The 24233-nt window shown below is 43.6% G+C and overlaps 1 protein-coding gene across 5 annotated transcripts in view; it reads right to left on the reverse strand.

Moving 5' to 3' along the window:
• Positions 1-24233, reverse strand: part of mdn1 (midasin AAA ATPase 1) — a 326227-nt gene that overhangs the window by 121562 nt on the left and 180432 nt on the right. For all 5 annotated transcript variants that reach the window (XM_061812802.1, XM_061812803.1, XM_061812800.1 and 2 more), the window contains 3 exons: positions 15310-15426; positions 15040-15248; positions 14809-14957 (listed from right to left, as the gene is read on the reverse strand). In XM_061812802.1, coding sequence (XP_061668786.1) covers positions 14809-14957; positions 15040-15248; positions 15310-15426 — 475 coding nt within the window. The remainder of the gene's footprint in view (positions 1-14808; positions 14958-15039; positions 15249-15309; positions 15427-24233) is intronic.

Genomic DNA, 24233 nt, shown 5'->3' on the forward strand with positions numbered 1-24233 from the left:
CACTGCATATGACAATATCATCTGCGAACATCATGGTCCAAGGGGATTCCAGTCTAACCTCATCTGTCAGCCTATCCATTACCACTGCAAACAGGAAGGGGCTCAGAGCTGATCCCTGACGCAGTCCCACCTCCACCTTAAATTCCTCTGTCACACCTAAGGCACACCTCACCATTGTTCTGCTGCCATCATACATGTCCTGTACTATTTTAACATACTTCTCTGCCACACCAGACTTACGCATGCAGTACCACAGTTCCTCTCTTGGTACTCTGTCATAGGCTTTCTCTAGATCCACAAAGACACAATGTAGCTCCTTCTGACCTTCTCTGTACTTTTCCACCAGCATCCTCAAGGCAAATAATGCATCTGTGGTACTCTTTCTAGGCATGAAACCATACATTTGCTCGCAGACAATTTTTTCTATCTTGAGTCCAGCCTCCACTACTCTTTCCCATAACGTCATTGTGTGGCTCAAATTTATTCCTCTATAGTTCCCACAGCTCTGAACATCCCCTTTGTTCTTAAAAATGGGAACTAGAACACTTTTCCTCCATTCTTCAGGCATCTTTTCGCCCGCTAGTATTCTGTTGAATAAGTTGGTCAAAAACTCCACAGCCATCTCTCCAAATTGCTTCCATACCGCTACCGGTATGTCATCAGGACCAACTGCCTTTCCATTTTTCATCCTTTGTAGTGCCTTTCTGACTTCCCCCTTAGTAATCATTTCCACTTCCTGGTCCTTCACTCTTGCCTCTTCAACTCTTCCTTCTCTCTAATTTTCTTCATTCATCAACTTCTCAAAGTATTCTTTCCATCTATTTAGTACACTACCGGCACCAGTCAACACATTTCCATCTCTATCCTTAATCACCCTGACCTGCTGCACATCCTTACCATCTCTATCCCTCTGTCTGGCCAACCTGTAGAGATCCTTTTCTCCTTCTTTCGTGTCCAACCTGGTGTACATGTCTTCATATGCCTCTTGTTTAGCCTTTGCCACCTCTACCTTTGCCCTACGTCGCATCTCGATGTACTCCTTTCGCCTCTCCTCAGTCCTCTCAGTATCCCACTTCTTCTTCGCTAATCTCTTTCCTTGTATGACTCCCTGTATTTTGGGGTTCCACCACCAAGTCTCCTTCTCCCCTTTCCTACCAGAAGACACACCAAGTACTCTCCTGCCTGTCTCTCTGATCACCTTGGCTGTCGTCGTCCAGTCTTCCGGGAGCTTCGGTTGTCCATCGAGAGCCTGTCTCACCTCTTTCCGGAAGGCCGCACGACATTCTTCCTTTCTCAGCTTCCACCACATGGTTCTCTGCTCTACCTTTGTCTTCTTAATCTTCCTACCCACCACCAGAATCATCCTACATACTACCATCCTATGCTGTCGAGCTACACTCTCCCCTACCACTACTTTACAGTCAGTAACCTCCTTCAGATTACATCGTCTGCACAAAATATAATCTACCTGCGTGGTTCTACCTCCGCTCTTGTAGGTCACTATATGTTCCTCCCTCTTCTGGAAATAAGTGTTCACTACAGCCATCTCCATCCGTTTTGCAAAGTCCACCACCATCTGCTGAAATTCTATCCAACCTCCATTTTCTGTAAAACCTTTCCTGATTTGTATTGTGGGTGAACGCAAACGGAATACATTGTTCACACAACACAGAAATACCAAAACCTTGTCCATTTATGCACACCCAAGAAACATTGTCACTCCCACACACACACATACACACACACCACACGCACACACACACACACGCACACACACACACAGTCAGAGCCTTTGGAATGAGGGGCGAAGGCAAACTACTCAAAGAAAACCTGCACGAGCATGGTGAGAACTTTCCGAAGGAAGGTTGGAGCTGGAATTTGAACCTCAAACCTGAGGCAGTCATGCATTCCACTGGGCCAAATTTCAATTTCAGAGAGAGCAGGTTTCCTAACTATGAAAAGATCAATCATTCCAGATATCAAACTTGCCATCAACATTTGATTATTGCAGAAGAGATTCAGTTCAGATTCTTGTTTTTTCCCCTATAAACATAACAACCTCATCATCAGTTCTAATCATAATACAGACTAGGGTTATTATACCTAAACAGACAAATAAAAATAGACCTCTATCAGTAAAGGACATCACAATACACTTTTAAAAGAGCCACGTCATAATCACTCAAAAGTACGTAAGTCATAGGTGCTCAATGTGTTGATGCACGTGAGCAACCATTTCCCCCGACGTGGAAGTGGGTCGGGCGGGGAGGAGAAGGGAGCTCTGCTCCCCACCAGCCACTGGTGTCTGGGCACCCCTGAGAATGCTCCTTACACAAGACTTGTAAACGGGTTAGGAAATCGAACAATTATGGGACAGTCATTTTGAATATTACATCGGGTCCGTCGTGTGCCCACTCATCTGTGTCTGTTGGGGGAGTCTGTTGTTAGTGGAGAGCTCTGAATATCATCTAAACATGGCTCGAAACAATATGGTAAAATGGCCCCGGTCGCTTCACTCACTTCTAAGGTGTTCTCTTCCTAAAAAAGAGCTTCAGTCCCAGAAGGGGTGTCAGAAAAATTTGAAAATCGCTCATTCATCTGCCATTGCATTTGGCACAACGTGTTTTCAATGGCGACTGCCTCAGTGTGATGCCTGCACATGACGTCACAGACAATATGGCCGCCACTGGGACTTTGACTCATACTTTCACAATTTGCACTTTTATAAAACACTCCCAGCTCTCTTTTTCCGACTCGTATTATCACTTAACTGATTAACATTGTATGTAGTTCTGATAACAACGGGTATAGGCACTCTGTACAAGCTCAACACAATGTAAGGCGTTGACACACATTTCTTAATTGTTCTAAATGAAGATTTTGCATCTTACACATCTGTGACTCTTATAAGGAATAGTTCCTGTAAACGAAATTTCTCGTTCGTTCTTGTTACTTTATTGTTTGTTCTGAATGTAAATTTACAAGTGTGAATAACCATGAATGGTACAGAAACACAATCATTTTTAATTGTATGCTACGTTGTGGTAATACTCCAAATTAAGTGGTTTTCCCAAGGGAAGAAGGTGAGGAGCCCTAACTCAAGGTGACAGTGGCCCCATCAGTTGAAGAAATTATCAAGTATTCAAACCATAGAAAAGAAATAAAACTTACATTGCCTTGGAAAAAAAGTATGTCAAAGACTGTTTTAAGTTTGCTCAACATTTGGACAAGCCAGTTAAAAATTTGGCGGATACAGACCGGCCTGATAATGTTTGGATGCCATAATGCACACTGTTCTTGTTGCCCTGCAAGATGTCATGAAGTATTCTTTTGTTTTGCATATTTAATATTTTCACTGTTAATCAGTTCCATTTGTACACAGCCTTGTTAAGCTAATAATTTAGTGTAATTCCACATCTGACCTCTGGGTAGCAGCACTCATTCATTTGTGCCTAGTAGGTTTACAGAGAAGATCGAACTTCCTTTGTGTCAGCAAGCAACAACTGAACGCACGTGAAGTTCGTAGTGTTGTCCATTTCGTGTATGCTGGCCTTCAGAAACCATTAGCTGCAAGACTGTTGTGATGCACTAGCCCAATCTTTGGTGTTTATGTTGGTGTGTGTTGTATGGGAATGCAAATGTGTTTACTTTGATTTCTTGCATAGCCTTGCTGACTAGGTACTTTTTGAACATTGTATGTCATCTGTCAGGCTGGTTGTTTAGCTATGAGTGTGAATTTTTATGTTAACCTACCTATTGTAATATCTGTTCATAAGTGGATAGGATTTTCAACTGGTTAACACTGTTATTTTAGGTTGGTATTTTCATATATTTTATTGATGTACAGGCTGAATGGACAACTCAGCAAGTGTTGTATATTTCTTGAGACTGTTTACAGTTTCAGACTGCTTCAATTGTTCAATAAAGGAGCTATAGAAGGCTCATCTCCTGGCTCTTGAAAAGAGTTTGGCTGGCTGTCAATTCTGCGTTCCACACTGACCACGTTAACACGTAGAAAGTACAGTACACACACCATGTTTGCAGGACAAAAACACCATACTAGCAGTCAAGTTCGGATTCGGGAATATGATGGTATGGGGTTTTTATCAGCAAATGGTAATGGTAAATATTCTATCATTAAAAGGACAATAGGACAAATGTACCAAGACATTCTTGACAAAAATCTGCTCCCATATATGAGGATGGTGAAAAAAATACAAGGGTGAACATTTGAGCAGAATAATAACCCAAAACATACTGTTCAGAAAATTCTCAATTGGTTTTAAAGAAAAAAAAAATTAAGCTGCTAGAATGGCCTGCCCACCTGACTTGAAATCAACTGAAAAGGTATGTTGAGAACTGAAACTAAAGGTCCAAAAAGTGGCATATGCAAGATTTGAAGATTGCTTGTGTGGAGGAATGGGACAAAATCAAACCAGAGCTATGCATTTGACTAGTTTCTCCATACCGGGGGAATCTTGAAGCTGTCATTGCAAACAGAGGATGTGTGCTGAGCCCCTTGAAGCTGTCCTTGCAAACAAAGGGTGTGTCCTGAGCCCCCTCCTCTTCACTCTGATGACTCACGACTGCGCACTCACATCCTACTCCAACCTCTTCATCAAATTGACAGACAACAACAGCGGTGGTCCTCTTCAACAACAACGAGACAAGCTAAAGGAGGCAGATGAGCCACTGGGCGATGTGGTGCAAGGACAATAATCTCCACCTGAACATGGAGAAGAATAAAGCGATCATAGTGGATTTCAGGAGAGGGCAGGTGCAGCATCGGCCGCTAACCATCAAGGGTGCTCTGGTTGAGCGGGTGAGCAGTGTCAATTTCCCAGGTGTACACATCTCCGAAGACTCTCCTGGACCACTAACACCAAAGCACTGTCTAAAAAGGCTCAAAAGTGGCTCTACTTCCTGCGGAAACTAAAAAGAGCAAGGGTCCCGGAACCCATCATGATCTCCTATTACAGAGAGATGATCGAGAGCATCCTGGACAGCAGCATCACCATGTGGTACGGCTGTGTGTAACACCTCCCGCCGCAAGATTCTGCATTATGAGAGCAGCTGAGAAGATCAGTGGTCTCTCCCTCCCCTCTCTTCTGGACACTTATCACACCCGCCTCCCCCATAAGGACACCTGGATTGAAGATTGCAGGTGACCCACCTCACTTCCTGTTCAAATTGCTGCCATCAGGGAGGAGATTGCAGAGACTTCGTAGCAGCAGACTTAAAGGCAATTTCTTCCACTAGGTAGTCAGGATGCTCAACTCCCTCTCTTGCTTTGGCCTCATTATTATTATCCCTCACTGGCACCCACCACAATTGACTCTAGACTTGAAATTAATCTCACGCACAAATCGCACTTTAAGCACAGCTATCACACATTGTGCTTGCAGCAGTCTGCATTACCAATCCGATTATTCTGCTACACTGTTGAGAAGTGCCTATAATTTCGTATATTGTAGACAATGTTCTCTCTAATTTTTTACGTGTCTGAGCAAACATACTATGTCTGTGAGCTCTCCCTTTGACCACTATGAGCAACAGACATATGCACTGTGGTCAATCAGTGTCATCCATTGAAGTTACATGGCTCATTAAAAGTTACACTGAAAATGTCAAACAAAAAAATACATTACAATACAAACACAAAGTATACTATTATTAACTATAAATTTGAAATGTCGCTTCCAGCTTCATTTCATTTCTTTTTTAAACCCACAATGATATCCCCGTCTGTTGTTCTTGGTGTAAAATTGAACTATTGCTTGCATAATATCTTTCGCAACGCATGTTGAAAGCTGAATGATGCTCCCAAACTGTTTTAGGGTTAATGTTATCATGCCGCCTATTTTTAAAATACAGAATTAGCTTTTTGGGCAATGTATTGTTTGTGCTTTCATCCTCAATTAGGCTGTGCCAAGGTAGAATTTTAACATTATACACCATCTCATCCTGTACCTCTTTGGCTTCAGACCAGACCTTTTTAACTGAAAAAGAGAAAATCTCATCCAGTTTCACCACTTTTTCTTCTATTATTCACATACCGCAGATGTTATTATGAATGTACCCCTTTAAAATGGAGGTTAGCGGTGTCATTTTAACTAAGAAGTAGGGCGTGTGGTGAGAGGCTGTGTGCTGTTTAAAAAAAAATAAATGAAAAAAAAAAAAAGACGTCACGCTGTAGTCCACTGCGCTGGATCTGTTTTCCTCTGCCTTGAGTGTGCGACTAGTGCGCAAATTCGCAGTTGAAGTTTAGAGAGAATATTGACTGTACATAACTGTGTACACTGCTGCTCACTATGTCAGTAACACACACCTATGTATACTATATACAGGAATTACAAGTCTTTTTCAAGTAGGAAGATTTACCATCTTGGTTGTATTGTCTATAGCAGGGGGTGCTCATTGCATCGATCACCAAGGCAGTTTTAGTTGATCGCGTGACGGTGTGTTGAGAAAAAAAAAAACTATACTATCATCCGCCTCATCGCTTGATTCAGGTGTGGTCAATATGTCGATCGCACGCACATAAAGGTGCGCTCTGCCTAGCTGGCCTCTGATTTACCATCTCTCTTACATTCTTCATGCAAGTCGTGACGATGTGCATCGCCTCCCCAATCCTGAGACACCAGATGAGGTAGTGTACAAGAAATTCAGTAGAGCGATTGCAGTAATATAGACTGTGCAGCAGGCTATTGTGGTGAAAAAAGCTCAGTTGGAAGACAAAGCTCTCAATTTAGTAGTAATTAATGATTTATAGTCACTAGCTCAAATGTGGTAAAATGAACAAGATCACAGGTACTAGGGGCCAAAATGTGAGATGGTCTGGGCTCTCTATTAGAGACCGTATTGTATGTTTGGTCACCATGGAGGGGTTCAGAGTAGAGCTGCTGATCCTCCGCATCAAGAGGAACCAGAAGAAATGCCTCAGGCATATGGTTGATGGAATGGGAGGAGGTCCCAGACAAGACCAAGGACATTCTGAAAAGATTGTCTCTCAGATGGATTGGGAACATCCCTAGATTCCCCGGAAAGAGCTGGACAAAGTGACCAGGGAGAAAGAAGCCTGAGGCTACTAAGGCTGCTTCCATAGTTTATCTTCATCTTGTCACCTCAGCCAGAATTTGAAAATAATGCATTTCAAAATGTATTAATTATACAGAGTTTCCTCGCAACTTCGCGCTGCACTTTTTGCAGCTTCAGGGCTACATATTATTTTTGTCTAACACCCCCCCCCCCCAAAAAAAAAAAAAAAACTGCCAGATTGGCATGTTGCAGGACGATGCATTGATAAGGCGCGTTATTAGTCCCCGGGGTGACATCGACCAATGAAAGCATGTGTGGATTATCTCGTGAGCTGATTTGCTGCGGATCATTGAAACCTCACTCAGCAAATTCCATTCCACCCTTTCCCTTGTCCTTCCTTTCCGCCATTTTCTATGCTGTTGAATGTCTGCACGATAACCTCGTGTTCACAATTCTGCCAAAGTGCTCTGCTGATTTGAAAGCATCATCCGAAGCGCCCAAGAAAAAGAGGAAGAGAATGCCAATCAGTTAAAAGGAAAACTTTTGGACATGATCAAAGACGGCAGAAGTTACGCTTTGCTGGTGCGCCATTCTGGTGTGAATGAATCCATGCTGCGTAACATAAAATCCGTAAAACTGCTTCAATTACTTTTAATAAGGAAGCCAAACATGTGGCAAATAAGAATTGTTCGATAAGAAGCTGCGCTAGCTTTGTGGATAGCGGATTGCAGAAAGGGGGCCGGGTGCCAATGAAGAGGCTGAAGAAAGTGCAGACGAACCTGAAGCTGTAAGGAGGGATTCACCCCCTCAAAGAAGAGGCTTTTCGGCGAGCAAAGGTTGGTTTAAAAATGTCAAAAGCGTTACAGCCTCAGAAGCGAGCCTCTGTATGGTTGAATAATTGTGTTGACCTTGTACAGAGGAATTTTGAAGGAAGGAAAAACAAAGAAAACACCACATTTTTCTCAAAGATAAACTCAGTTTCTCCATCAGCACTGTTGGATTAACTCATTTTGGTTTTAATGCTTGATGCTATCAGTGGTAAAACAATGTGATGCAACAAAGAGGCACATTTCGTGGGACGGAGAGAACGTAACAATAGTGAGAGGGATGGGGACGTCACGGGTGTGTCACGAACATTCTGCGTTCTATTCTCTATACAGTAGAACAGGGCTCAGCAACCTTTTTGAGGCTGAGGGCTACTTCGTGAGCACCGAGCGTATCAAGGCCTACGGGACCTGTTTGCGGCCAATTTCAGACTCAGTTCATTACACGTACATAAAATATTTTTTATTTATTGTAGTAAATGACATTACAGGTATTTTAACATTTTAATTCACGTAAGCAAGTCAGATTCAGAATTTAAAACACAAATAATAGTAATTTGTGGCCTATGGTATTATTAGAACATACCTCGTGGGCGCCTTATATGGTCCACGCGGGCTACCATTCGCCCGCGGGCACAGCGTTGGTGACCCCTTCAGTAGAAGCTATGTGTTTGCTTTGTCACGGTTGCATACGATTGCTTTGTTTATCGACTCTCGCATGCTTTGTTTGTCACGGTTGCTTTGTTTAACACGTTTGTTGTTTCTTACATTGCGGACCACCCGAAAGCAAAGCATTGCAAATTTATTTGTATTGCACTTTTCATCCACAAGGTAACTCAATGTATTGTACATAAAAGTATTTGAAAACAAAGAGATAAGATAAGAGAGAACATTTAAAACGGGATAAAAACAAAATTACAACAAAATATATCTTGAAAAGTACAATTAAAACTGCATACACAAAAGTGGAAATACTCTAAAAAGCATGAGGGGGAAAAAAAAAAAAGTTTTCAACCAGGATTTAAAAATATCCAGATTTGGGGCTGACCTCACCTCTGTTGGCAACTTATTCCATTTATGTGGAGCATAATAGCTAAATACTGCTTCACCATGTTTGCTTTGGACCCTACACTTCACGATTTGACCTGAGTCAGTCGATCTCAGAGGTCGACTGGGTTTGTATTCCGTAAGCATTTCTTTCATGTATTCAGTACCAATACTATTTAATGATTTATAGACCTGTAGCAAAACTTTAAAATCTATTCTAAACCTGACTGGAAGCCATTACAAGGACTTTAGGATTGGAGTTATATGCTCTGACTGCTTTTTTCTGGTCAGAACGGAAGCTGCAGCATTCTGAATGAGCTGCTGCGGTTTAATACTCTTTTTGGGGAGTCCAGTCAAAAGACCATTACAGTAGTCAACTCTACGTGAGATACAAGCATGGATGAGCTTTTCCTGGTCCACCTGAAACATACAAGTCTTCACTCTAGATGTTTTTCAGATGGTAAAAGGCAGTTTTTCTGATTGATTTGATATGACTGTTGAAAGTCAGGTCAAAATCAATCAGAACACCAAGGTTTTGGAAATAAAGAGGATTTGTGGAGATGTGGCCACAAGGGGCAGGTGACTGTAACGCTACACATCCCCTATATTCTCCTCTCAAGCAAAAGTTCCTCTTGTCTTCTTTCCTTAAATATTGTCCTCTAAATGTCCTCGGTTGCGTAAAATAGACAACCACCTGCAGCAGAAGATTCTCCGAGTGAAGCATGTTGATTCCGTATTCCAGACACCTGTACTGTAGTATTTTTTGTCTTAAGTTGCAAAGTATAAATACTGTACTGTTGGCATATTTTAAACATTCTGGCACGTGCGCGCGCGCACGCACGCACGCACACACGCACACACGCACACACACACACACACACACACACACACACACAGAACTCTCCATCTCAAAGCTGAAAAACTATACAGTAATATACAGTCAGTGTTTTATAATTTATAATTACAGTGAAGAAAACAAACATTTAAACAACCTGCTATATTGAAAGTTCTCCCACTTAGAAATCATGGAGGGGTCTGAAATTTTCCATCGAAGGTGCATGTCCACTGTGAGAGAGATAATCTAAAAAGAAAAATCCAGAAATTACAATGAATGATTTTAACGAATTATTTGTGTGATTCAGCAATGCAGCCCTATGGGGGCACAAACCAGTGCAATCTGTAGGCCGGTCCCAAGCCCGGATAAATGCAGAGGGTTGCGTCAGGAAAGGCATCCGGCGTAAAAACTGTGCCAAACAAATATGAGCGTTCATCTAAAGAATCCCATACCGGATCGGTCGTGGCCCGGGTTAACAACGCCCGCCCCCGGCACTGCTAACCTACAGGGCGTCGGTGGAAATTCAGCTACTGTGGGTCGAAGACAAAGAAGAGGAGGAAACCGGATCCAGCGTCAGAAGAAAAAGAGGAATGCACAGAGCCTACAACTGAGTGTAGGGACTTTGAATGTTGGGACTATGACAGGAAAAGCACAGGAGTTGGTTGACATGATGATTAGGAGAAAGGTTAATATTCTGTGCATCCAAGAGAGCAGGTGGAAAGGTAGTAAGGCTAGAAGTTTGGGAGCAGGGTTTAAATTATTCTACCACGGAGTAGATGGGAAGAGAAATGGAGTAGGGGTTATTTTAAAGGAAGAGCTGGCTAAGAATGTCTTGGAGGTGAAAAGAGTATCAGATCGAGTGATGAGACTAAAATTTGAAATTGAGGGTGTTATGTATAATGTGGTTAGCGGCTATGCACCACAGGTAGGATGTGACCAAGAGTTGAAAGAGAAATTCTGGAAGGAACTAGATGAAGTAGTTCTGAGCATCCCAGACAGCGAGAGAGTTGTGATTGGTGCAGATTGTAATGGACATATTGGTAAAGGAAACAGGGGCGATGAAGAAGTGATGGGTAAGTACGGCATCCAGGAAAGGAACTTTGAAGGGCAGATGGTGGTGGACTTTGCAAAAAGGATGGAGATGGCTGTAGTGAACACTTATTTCCAGAAGAGGGAGGAACATATAGTGACCTACAAGAGCGGAGGTAGAACCACGCAGGTAGATTATATTTTGTGCAGACGATGTAATCTGAAGGAGGTTACTGACTGTAAAGTAGTGGTAGGGGAGAGTGTAGCTCGACAGCATAGGATGGTAGTATGTAGGATGATTCTGGTGGTGGGTAGGAAGATTAAGAAGACAAAGGTAGAGCAGAGAACCATGTGGTGGAAGCTGAGAAAGGAAGAATGTCGTGCGGCCTTCCGGAAAGAGGTGAGACAGGCTCTCGATGGACAACCGAAGCTCCCGGAAGACTGGACGACGACAGCCAAGGTGATCAGAGAGACAGGCAGGAGAGTACTTGGTGTGTCATCTGGTAGGAAAGGGGAGAAGGAGACTTGGTGGTGGAACCCCAAAATACAGGGAGTCATACAAGGAAAGAGATTAGCGAAGAAGAAGTGGGATACTGAGAGGACTGAGGAGAGGCGAAAGGAGTACATCGAGATGCGACGTAGGGCAAAGGTAGAGGTGGCAAAGGCTAAACAAGAGGCATATGAAGACATGTACACCAGGTTGGACACGAAAGAAGGAGAAAAGGATCTCTACAGGTTGGCCAGACAGAGGGATAGAGATGGGAAGGATGTGCAGCAGGTAAGGGTGATTAAGGATAGAGATGGAAATGTGTTGACTGGTGCCGGTAGTGTACTAAATAGATGGAAAGAATACTTTGAGAAGTTGATGAATGAAGAAAATGAGAGAGAAGGAAGAGTTGAAGAGGCAAGAGTGAAGGACCAGGAAGTGGAAATGATTACTAAGGGGGAAGTCAGAAAGGCACTACAAAGGATGAAAAATGGAAAGGCAGTTGGTCCTGATGACATACCGGTAGAGGTATGGAAGCAATTTGGAGAGATGGCTGTGGAGTTTTTGACCAACTTATTCAACAGAATACTAGCGGGCGAAAAGATGCCTGAAGAATGGAGGAAAAGTGTTCTAGTTCCCATTTTTAAGAACAAAGGGGATGTTCAGAGCTGTGGGAACTATAGAGGAATAAAGTTGATGAGCCACACAATGAAGTTATGGGAAAGAGTAGTGGAGGCTAGACTCAGGACAGAAGTAAGTATCTGCGAGCAACAGTATGGTTTCATGCCTAGAAAGAGTACCACAGATGCATTATTTGCCTTGAGGATGCTCGTGGAAAAGTACAGAGAAAGTCAGAAGGAGCTACATTGTGTCTTTGTGGATCTAGAGAAAGCCTATGACAGAGTACCAAGAGAGGAACTGTGGTACTGCATGCGTAAGTCTGGTGTGGCAGAGAAGTATGTTAAAATAGTACAGGACATGTATGATGGCAGCAGAACAATGGTGAGGTGTGCCTTAGGTGTGACAGAGGAATTTAAGGTAGAGGTGGGACTGCATCAGGGATCAGCTCTGAGCCCCTTCCTGTTTGCAGTGGTAATGGATAGGCTGACAGATGAGGTTAGACTGGAATCCCCTTGGACCATGATGTTCGCAGATGATATTGTCATATGCAGTGAAAGCAGGGAGCACGCAGAGGAACAATTGGAAAGATGGAGACATGCACTGGAAAGGAGAGGAATGAAGATTAGCTGAAGTAAAACAGAATATATGTGCGTGAATGAGAAAAGTGGAGGGGGAAGAGTGAGGCTACAGGGAGAAGAGATAGCGAGGGTGGACGACTTCAAATACTTGGGGTCAACAATACAGAGCAATGGAGAGTGTGGTCAGGAAGTGAAGAAACGGGTCCAAGCAGGTTGGAACAGCTGGCGAAAGGTGTCTGGTGTGTTATGTGACAGAAGAGTGTCTGCTAGGATGAAGGGCAAAGTTTACAAAACAGTGGTGAGGCCGGCCATGATGTACGGATTAGAGACGGTGGCACTGAAGAAACAACAGGAAGCTGAACTGGAGGTGGCAGAAATGAAGATGTTGAGGTTCTCGCTCGGAGTGACCAGGTTGGATAGGATTAGAAATGAGCTCATTCGAGGGACGGCCAAAGCTGGATGTTTTGGAGACAAGATTCGAGAGAGCAGACTTCGATGGTTTGGACATGTTCAGAGGCGAGAGAGTGAGTATATTGGTAGAAGGATGCTGAGGATGGAGCTCCCAGGCAAAAGGGCGAGAGGAAGACCTAAGAGAAGGTTTATGGATGTGGTGAGGGAAGACATGAGGGCAGTTGGGGTTCGAGAGGAAGATGCAGGAGATAGGCTAAGATGGCAAAAGATGACACGCTGTGGCGACCCCTAACGGGACAAGCCGAAAGGAAAAGAAGAAGATTTGTGTGATTCAGCAGCAAATAAGTATTGGAACACCTGTCTGTCAGCTAGAATTCTGACCCTCAAAGACCTGTTAGTCCGCCTTTAAAAGTCCACCAACACTCCATGTAATATCCTGAATCAGAAACACCTGTGTGAGATTGTCAGCTGCATAAAGACACCTGTCCACCCCATTCAATTAGTAAGACACAAACATTCAATATGGCCAAGACCAAAGACCTGTCCAAACACACTAGAGACAAAATTGTACAACTCCACACGGCTGGGAAGGGCTACAGAGAAATTGCCAAGCAGCTTGGTTTAAAATGGTTGGTTTAAAAAAAAAAAAAAAAAAAAGGTCCACTGATGGAGCAATCATTAGAAAATGGAAGAAGCTAAACATGACTGTCAAGCTCAATCGGAGTGGAGCCCCGTGCAAGATATCACCTCAGAGTGTGAATGAGAAAGGTGAGGAATCAGCCCAGAACTACACGACAGGACTTGGTCAATGACCTGAAAAGAGCTGGGACCACCGTTTCCATACACTAAGATGTCATGGTTTGAAATGCATGACATGCATGACACAGAAAGTTCCCCTGCTTAAACCAGCACTTAAGTTTGCCAATGACCAATTGGATGATACAGAGGAGTCATAGGAGAGAGTTTTGTGGTCAGATGAGACCAAAATGAAACTCTTAATTCCACAAACCGTGTTTGGAGGAAGACGAATGATGAGTTCATCCCAAGAACACCATTCCTACTGTGAAGCATGGGGGTGGTAGCATCATGCTTTGGGGGTTTTTCTGCACGTGGGACAGGACAACTGCCCTGTATTCAGGAGAGGATGACCACGGTCATGTATTGTGAGATCTTGGGGAACAACCTCTTCCCCTCAGTCAGTGCATTGAAGATGGGGTTGTGGGTGGGTCTTTCAACATGACAATGACCCAAAGTACACAGCCAGGAAAACCAAGAAGTGGTTCCCTCACAAGCATATCAAGGTTCTGGGATGGCCTAGCTCGTCTCCAGACCTAAACTCAATTGATTATCTTTGGAGGGAGCTGAAACTCCGTGTTTCTCAGCGACAGCCTAGAAACCCGTCTGATCTCGAGAAAGATCTGTGTGGAGGAGTGGCCAAAATCCCTCTTGCAGTGTATGCAAACCTCGTGAACAACCACAGGAAATGTTTGACCTCTGCAATTGCAAACAAAGGCTAATGTACCAAATTGTTTTCTCAGATGTTCAAATACTTATTTGCACCTGTATCACACAAATAATTTGTTTAAAAAAATACATTGTGATTTCTGGATTTTTCTTTTTAGATTATCTCTCTCACCTACGATGAAAATTTCAGACCCCTCTATGATTTCTAAAAGGGAGAACTTGCAATATAGCAGGGTGTTCAAATAGTTTTCTTCACTGTATTTCTAAAACTGCATATATTACATTTATAGGGTTCATAGGTTTTTTTTGTAAATATTGAACGAAATACCTTTTCAAAGTATGAATACTTTTTACATATTTTAAACGTTCTGATACCCACATCAACATACCGCACAACTTTGCATTTTTTACTTTTCGTGAGAGGTTGTGGTCCAAATTAACCGCAAAAAAACAAGGGATTAGTGTACATGATACCTTTTGGGTGGCAGTAGTGCACTGACTGAAGGAGTAAGCCTCTTGACAGGCATGCTGCAGTGCACTAGGCAAATCCACACCTCTCTGTAGCTGGGAGCACAGCAGAGTGGCAGCATGGAACATTGAGGCAACCGATGACACAGGGGAACCTAAACCAATGAAAGCAGTATTTTGTTTTGCACACTGCCATAGTAGCCAACTGTATCATGAAAATGTGTTGCTAATACTCACCCCATAATGCAGATTTGATGCTTTTGTGGATTTCAATTAGCAAATTACACACAGAATCCCCAGTCACTCCTGCAGTGTGAAGCAATGTTTTTAAATCCAGTGTGTCCCAGGAGATTCCGTCATTTTCCCCAGGGATGTAAATCTCTACCCCTCTGTTTCTCATAGCCCTGGAGAGCTCCCCATGCACAGGGTCCATTGTCAGGAACAACCTGCTCAGTTAAAATATGTTATTCATGATGATTAAAAAAAGAAACTTAACTTGAATACTACCTGAAGTTAGGGTGTGGTGTAATTATTGGGGTCTTCCCATCTATTACTCCACGTTCATTGATCGTGAGAGAACCACCAGGTTCTAGGAGGGCATTGAGGCGATCCAAAACAGAGGCACTGAACAGAATCAAGTTCAAATACGTTAATATTCCCTTTCTAGCAATCACTTTCAAAATCCCTATTGTCAGGACAAGAATTGTCAGTTTATCACTAAATAAGAAATAACTTGAGATTGGTATTTGAGAGAGTCAAGGTCTCTTTTGAATTTGCCCTAGAAAATTGTCCAAGAAACGTGGCTTTTCAACATGTAGCAAATTCTCTCAAAGGGACCAACAATTTTTCCTGTGCCATGTGAAAAAACTATGAGCGCTATACCGACTGTGAACACCAAGCTTAGTTATGTTCTTGGGGTGCTTGACTGAATGGGTGTTTTGAAATTGTGCTGCGTGCAATGAAATCTTAAGACTATCAAGGCATTCCAGAACAAATTGTTTTTCCTGAGGTAAAAAAAAATTGACAACAGTTGCAGATCATTGGTCTACCAACAGACTCAAGACACAAACACAGCTAATAAAAGAACAAAATGGTTAAAAAGACTATTCTGAAGAGTCCAAATATAAGAAATATAGAAATTGAAAGAACCCCTGCAGTCTGGGGAAGGCACTTTAAACTTGAGAAGGTTGAATCACTTAGCTCATGAATTGTGAGCCAAAATACCTGTCTACAGGAGTTTGGGTGAGAGTTACAGCAATCACTAATCGATTGCAGCAATTCCCTCAAAATGTTGTCCAATAAAATTTAGTTCAAGGTAAAATAATTTTTTTCTATACCATCTTCATAAATATCTTTTTCAAGGTAATTCTGTTGGATGACAGAAACAAAATACCGGATTTTCATTGGTTAATCTGTATTGTTTTATTGTATTTGTCAGTGCATAGTTACAGTGAAGAAAATAAGTATTCAAACAACCACTTAGAAATCATGGAGGGTTCTGAAATTGTCATTATAAGTGCATGTCCACGGCAAGAGAGATAATCTAAAAAGAAAAATCCAGACATCACAATGGGTTTGTCGCTGAGAAACAAAGATGTTCTATTGTGTTTAGGTCTGGAGACTGGCTAGGCCACGCGAGAACCTTGATATGTTTTTCACGAAGCCACTCCTTGGTTTTCCTGGCTGTGTGCCTCGGGTCATTGTCATGTTGAAACACAATGTCAATGCTCTGACTGAGGGAAAGAGGTTGTTCCCCAAAATCGCGGTCATCCTTTCCTTAATACAAGGCAGTCGTCCTGTCCCATATGCAGAAAAACACCCCCAAAGCATGATGCAACCACCCCCATGCTTCACAGTAGGGATGGAACTCATTCATCTTCCTCCAAACATGTTTAGTGGAATTATGACCAAAAAGTCCAATTTTGGTCTCATCTGACCACAAAACTTTCTCCTATGACTCCTCCGCATTATCCAAATGGTCATTGGCAAACTTAAGATGGGCCTTGACATGTGCTGGCTGAAAAAAGGCCTGTGCAGAATTTTTTTGTTTCTAGTTACGCAAGAAATTCAGGATACGAAAGGAAAAAAATGTTGCCTGATTCCACCGAACGTAAACATCCTGTACTGTAACTTGGTTTGAGCTGCTATCAAACTGACCACCGCCAGAGCATCTTACTGGCATCATATTGGCTAGGGGAGAAGTCAATCTTTTGCCATGATGGACATCCTGTGTCTTGGTATGTGTGGTGCAACACAGCAGCCCTCCTATTGGCTACCACGTAGCATCTTCCTGGTAATATGGGTCCCCCTTCCCATGGGTTCACCACCTGTGAGAGGGGGCATAGGGGTTAGGTACGATGTGAGCTGGGTGGTGACCAAAGGCAGGGAACCTTGGCGATCCGATCCCTGGCTACAGAAAACTAGCTCGAGGGACATGAAATGTCACCACTTTGGTAGGGATGAAACCCAAGTTGGTGCGTGAGGTCGAGACGTTCCACAGAGATATGGTCGGACTCGCCTTTACGCACCACTAGGGCTCTGGTCGCAGTCCTCTTGAGAGGGGTTTGACTCTGTTCGACTCTGGAGTTACCCACAGTGAGAAGAACCGAGGAGGTGTGGGTATACTTACTGCTCCCTGGCTCGGGGCCTGTACGCTGAGGTTTACCTTGGTGAATGAGAGGGTAGCCTCCCTCCGCTTTTGGGTAGGGGTATGGGTTCTGATTGTTGTTTGTGCCTATGTGACAAACAGTTCTGAGTACCCACCCTATTTGGAGTCTTTGGAGGGAGTCTGGAGAGCACTCCCTCTTGGGACTCCAGGTGCTGGAGAGGAGGGTCTGTTGGGAAGTCGAATATCAGATTCTGGAGGAGCAATGTGGTTTTCGTCCTGGCTGTGGGACAGTGGACCATCTATACACCCTCGGCAGGATACTCAAGAGTGCATGGGAGTTTTGCTCATGTGGACTTAGAGAAGGAGTTCAACCATGTCTCTCGGGGAGTCCTGTGGGGGGTGGTTCTTCGGGAGTATGGGGTACCGAACCCCATGATACGGGCTGCTTGGTCTCTGTACTACCGGTGTCAGTTTGGTCCGCATTGCCGGCAATAAGTTGGACTCATTTCTGATGAGAGTTGGACTCTGCCTGCCGAGGCTGCCCTTTGTCACCAATTTTGTTCGTAACTTTTATGGACAGAATCTCAGCTAAAGCGTAGAGTGTCCGGTCCCAGGATCGCATCTCTGCTCTTTGCAGATGATGTGGTTTTGTTGGCTATATCAAGCCGTGATCTCCAATGCCCACTGGAGCGGCTCCCGGCCGAGTGTAAAATGGCTAAGATGAGAATCAGCACCTCACGGAAACAAACAATGCAATATCGACAAGATGGCGACTAGTTGTCAACACGGACTTCCGTTGACAATTTCTGGTTGTTTTGGACGCCAGACGGATCGCTATTTTATTTATTTTTTTTAAATAGATTATTTTTTAGGGAGAATTTTGGCGGTTAGAGGTCCTCCCTTTGATTTTTTTTTTTATTTAAGGCCTTTTTAGGGGCTTGACCGTTTTTCACGGATTTTAAGGACTTTCAGGAGTCCTTAAATGCACCTTCGAAAATTTAGGGTTTTTTAGGGACTTTTAGGGCCACGTGCAAACCCTAACCATTCACGGATCGTAACCTCAAACTGTCGGCGCCAAAATCTACCGCACCCTCTTCACCAACTGGAAGGCCGAATTCAACCTCGACCTTGGAATTAAAATCTCCGGCAACGCAATTCCAACGGTGAACCAGCCGAAGTTGCTTGGTGTGACTTTCGACACCCGTTTTATGTTTGCCGCACATGCCAAAGACGTCAAGTCACTGCTGCACGGCTGAAAGCACTTGGTGGTGCCGCCTGGGCTGCCAACAAAGAGGTGCAAGCCACTAGTTACAAAGCCATCAGACGGCCCCTACTCAACTATGCTGCCCTGATCTGGTCACCGAACCTAGCTGACAGCCGTTGGAAGGAACTTCAAGCCAGCCAAAATGCAGCCCTCCGCTGCGTCACGGGCTGCCACCTGATGTCCTCCACCGATCACCTGCACGTTGAAAGCAAGACCCTGCACGTCTGTCAACAGAGTGAACTGCTGTCTAGGCAGTATTTGCTTCAATGCCATCGACCGGGTCATCCAAACAGCGACCTGGTCTGTCAAGTACGACCACAGCGTCTCAAAATCTACGACGACAGACCAACGGACGGCTACACAACCAACAATACAAGCGCTGACTAACTGAACTCCATACATCGGCCGTCACCAACACCAGGCCGGCCGACAAGCCCAAAATCGTCCTCGGGAGCTACCTGCCTCCAATTCACGACGGCGAACGGTCTTTGCCTTGGGAAGCACGCTCCATCCTCGCCCAACGATGCTCAGGCTTCTGTCGCCTGCTGAATAGCTACAAACACCGCCTCAACGACACAGTTGCCGCCGTCTGCCCGGACTGTGGCACAGTGCCACACGATACACAGCACTTGTTCAACTGCCCGGCGCGCCCTACTACACTCAGGGCAGAAGATCTATGGCGGCGACCGACTGAGGCGGCTTTCTTACGGCTATAACACTTTCGCACAATTGTCTACGTCGACGCAGCAACTCTGGGTATTACAACAACAACCACCTCGGTGCCCTCAACCCAAGAAATAGGAGCGCCTGTTCAAAGACCTGTTTGTCCGCCTTTAGAAGTCTACCTCCACTCCATGTATTATCCTGAATCAGATACATGTGTGTGAGGTGGTAAGCTACATAAAGACACCTGTCCACACTATACAATCTGTGAGACTCAAACTTTCAACATGCCCAAGACCAAAGAGCTGTCCAAAGACACCAGAGACAATTGTACAACTCCACACGGCTGGAAAGAGCTACGGAGAAATTCCCAAGCAGCTTGGTGAAAAAAGGTCTACTGTTGGAGCAATCATTACAAAATGGAAGAAGCTAAACATGACGGTCACTCTCAATCGGAGTGGAGCTCCATGCAAGATATCACCTTGTGGGGTCTAAATGATCCTTAGAAAGGTGAGGAATCAGCCCACGACTTCACGACAGGACTTGGTCAATGACCTGAAAAGAGCTGGGACCACCGTTAGCAAGGTGACTGTTGGTAATACACTAAGATGTAATGGTTTGAAATCATTCATGGCATGTAAGGTTTCCCTGCTTAAACCACAGGGTTCATACTCAGTCTGACCAAAAAAATTCAAGGGATTTTTAGGGCTTTTCTTGGGGGCTGACACGAAAAATTTAGGGCCATCGTGGGAAATCAAGAGTACGGAAAAAAGACTCACCCAATGGTGACAAACCGTTCTTGGTTCATCAAATGTTCCAGTACCTCAGTACCTGTGACAGTGATCACCTGTCGCCCCTTGTGGTAGTTCTCATTGATATGACCATTGTCAACGTCTTCACATAACAGTATACAGAAAAACAGATTCTAACTACAATTGCATCAATCTACACAAATGTCTTCTACTGATGTCTGTATCAGCACCCCTACTCTAGCTCCTTGAGCCGACCCAGTGCCTCCTCTATTTGTTGTTGCAGAGGTGCCAAAGTGGCTCTCTTGTCCTTTGCTCTGCCTCTGAGTGCATTGAACTCGGTGATAAACCTTAGATTCCTCTTCTCTTCTGCCTCCTCACATAGCCTGTCAGCCTTCTCAATAAGCACTGATATGTCAGTCTCTATTCTGGCTTTTTTTGGATTTGAGGCAGGAGAGATGAAAAGTGGGCAGCGATGCCAAATGTAGCCAGGTACGAAGTCTTCCTTTCCCAACAGTGGTAGTTTTTAGCAATGTCACTGTCTGAGAACATGACTGCAAACACTTTCAAATTTTCACAAGATTTGTAACTGTAATGGCTGCAGATCACTTTTAAAGTCCACACGATCTCTGCCTTTAACGAGTCCGTCTTTGTGTATTGAACTACGTTCATAAAGCCTGACTTCTGGCTGGACAACTGTAGGTGCACATTAGGAATCACAACCGGCTACAAATAACCGGTTATAACCGGCTTTTTTATTTATTTTTTTTTAAAAACCAAAACCGCAATCGGACTTTCGAAATAAGTTAAAATTTCCAATCATTTCTTTCGGTTTCGGTACGCCACATTGCGCTCTTTTTTCAACATCATTTGCACTTTTTTCAAGTTTCGCTGTTAAGAGTAAAGTTGGACTCAAAAGAACATTCAGTTAAATCAAAGAAACATCAAACATGGCATCGAGGAAATGCTCCAAAGTATGGGAGTAAACTTGTTTTATTGGCAGACATCAAAACACTACTCGCATACCGGGGAAGACTCTGAACTCGTCACTCCGGAAGAGCAACAACAAAAACAGTCCGTGCGGAACCCTGCACCCCAACTCGAGGTCCCGCGGGTGAATTATGTGAACACCACTATGGTACCGTTTTTTTGCTACAGCTGTTCGGTTAAAACCGGTTATGGAAGTAAGCGGTTTGTTGCGATCCCTAGTGCGCATGCACTGCTAGTACCACTGCCTGAAGTTGATGCTTCACTATCTTGATATTTTCGTAAAAGATTCATGCCAACGGAAGATGAGTCTTCGCCAAATCAGCGTGTCTCCTGTTTTTCCGTGCGACTCCAGCGCTTTGACGCCCATCTTTTCAAGCTGGTAACTCTGCTTGTACAGATGGCAGTAAAACGTGCCGATCTTTTGGATCTCGACGAACCCAGCTTACAAACTCCTTACTTTCAACCCAAGCTTCTTGAAAAATGCACTTCCCTGTGATACAGGTTGGATCGATGAAAGAACTACGCTACGTCGTAACAAAGACGAAGTGGAATGCCTACTCACGGAAACAAACAATGGAATATCGACAAGATGGTGACTAGTTGTCAACACGGTGACTTCCGTTGACAATTTCCGGCTGATTTGGACGCCAGACGGATCGCTTTTTTTTTTTTAAATAAAAGATTTATTTTTTAGGGAGACTTTTGGCGGTAGAGGTCCTCCCTTTGATTTTTTTCTAATTTAAGGCCTTTTTAGGGGCTTGACCGGTTTTCACGGATTTTAAGGACTTTTAGGAGCCCCTAAATGCACCTTAGAAAATGTAGGGGTTTTTAGGGACTTTTAGGCCCGCGTGCGAACCCTGAAACCAGCACAGAAGGCCCATCTTAAGATTGCCAATGACCATTTGGATAATACAGAGGAGTCGTGGGAGAAAGTTTTGTGGTCAGATGAAACCAAAATGGAACTTTTTGGTCATAATTCCGTTGACCGTGTTTGGAGGAATATGAATGATGAGTTCCATCCCAAGAACACCCACCCTTACTGTGAAGCATGGGGGTGATAGCATCATGCTTTTGGGGTGTTTTTCTGCACATGGGAAAGGACAACTGCACCATATCCAGGAGAGGATAACCGCAGCCATGTATTGTGAGATTTTGGGGAACAACCTCTTTCCCTCAGTCAGAGCATTGAAGATGGGGTTGTGGCAGGGTCTTTCAACATGAAAATAACCCGAAACACACAGCCAGGAAAACCAAGGAGTGGCTCCATAAGAAGCATATCAAGGTTCTGGCGTGGCATAGCTAGTCTCCAGACCTAAACTCAATAGAAAATATTTGGAGAAAGCTGAAACTCCGTATTTCTCACCGACAGCCCAGAATCTTTTCTGATAGAGAAGATCTGTGTGGAGGAGTGGGCCAAAATCCCTCCTGCAGTGTGTGCAAACCTGGTGAACAACTACAGGAGATGGTTGACCTCTGTAACTGCAAACAAAGGCTACTGTACCATATATTAACATTGGTTTTCTGAGTGTTCAAATAGTTATTTGCAGCTGTATCACACAAATCGTTAAAAAAAACCCATCCATTGTGATTACTGGATTTTTCTTTAGATTATCTTATATTATGTTCAAATACTTATTTTCTTCACTGTATATAAAAAAAAATTCCAACAGATAAAATACCAATATATATGCAGGCCATAATAGTATTTATATTACTTTTAATTTAAATTTTCATTACTATTTACAAAAACACAACAAAAGCACAAAACTGAACCAGATTCTGTTCATAACTCTGATGGACATAATTTGGAGGTGTAGCAAAGGCACTGAAGGGGTCTGGTTGGGTGACCACAGTATTTAATCTCTGTCTTGTGGAGCTTATGTGGTTTGATTGGGTTCATCAAGCCAAAATCTTCAACTCCTATTGGAGAGGTCCGCTGCTGAGTTTGATGTGCTAGTGCATTGGTGCGGCGTCTGCACCGACCCAAACTTTGTATTGGTCTGTCGTGGAGGAGCTGAGCTGAAAGGTGAAGGTCTTAATTCACCTATGGTCACAGGCTGTCATGAAAGAAAAAAAATACTGAATATAAGAAGCCAAACTTTGTTTCCTCCACAAGGTTTGTTGTCTCCCCCTGATGAGGGTGAGATGGTCATCCAGAAGGGGCAGAGTCAAGCCACTGCTCCTTCACATCGAGGGGAGCTTGATGAGGTAGATTGCGTTAGGATGGATCCGGCCAAACTTTGGATTCACCTCACTACGGAAGCGCAAGCCATGTCTCACTTGGAGGAGGCCCTGTGGACGACCCAGGACATGCTGGAGAGACTATGACTCTCAGTTGGCTTTGGAACGCCGAGGGATCGGAGAAAGATGAAGTGACTGGGCTTAAACTGGCGTCCCTGTCACCTGACCAGTGGCTCTTAACATTGGAGGAATAGAAAAAAACCTAAAGTTTCATACACACATCATAAAACTATAATGTGGTTAATTTCAAATTCGAAACAGGTATATAATGTATTAATGCACAAGATGAACTGTCAGTTTCACACAAAAATCAGTGATCAAAGAAATTAACCAATAATTTCCCACACACAAAACAGATTTCTTGTAGACAGCACAAAAAAATAAGGATACCTGCATATTGTGTGCATATGGTTGCACAAAAGGCAGGAGTACAAACAATTTCATATGGGGTGCCACAGTACACTGGCATATTTAGTTTTGTATTCATGTTTGTTTATTGTTTGTCACCTGAAATGGCTTTGCTAACCTCTACTATACTATGCGCAGTCTGACCCCACAGCGACGTGCTGCCGAATTCAACATTTTAAAAGGAATTCCAATTTTAATATTTGGGTTACATGATTTCAACTGAGGTCGCTGTTCACTACTGCCATTTCCATTCTTTTTACATAGTCCACCACCACCTCAAAATTATTTTCCTGGATGCCGTACTTACCCATCACTTCTTCAACACCCCTATTTCCTTCACCAACTATTACAATGTCCACCAATCACAACTCTCTGTCTGGGATGCTCAGAACTACTTCATCAAATTCCTTCCAGAATTTCTCATTCAACTCTAGCTCATAGCCGCTAATCACATTATACTTAACATCCTCAAGTTTCAGCCTCAACACTCAATCTGATATTTTTCTCA

Source organism: Syngnathoides biaculeatus, chromosome 23 (genome assembly GCF_019802595.1).
Source record: "Syngnathoides biaculeatus isolate LvHL_M chromosome 23, ASM1980259v1, whole genome shotgun sequence".
Classification (NCBI taxonomy): Eukaryota; Metazoa; Chordata; class Actinopteri; order Syngnathiformes; family Syngnathidae; genus Syngnathoides; species Syngnathoides biaculeatus.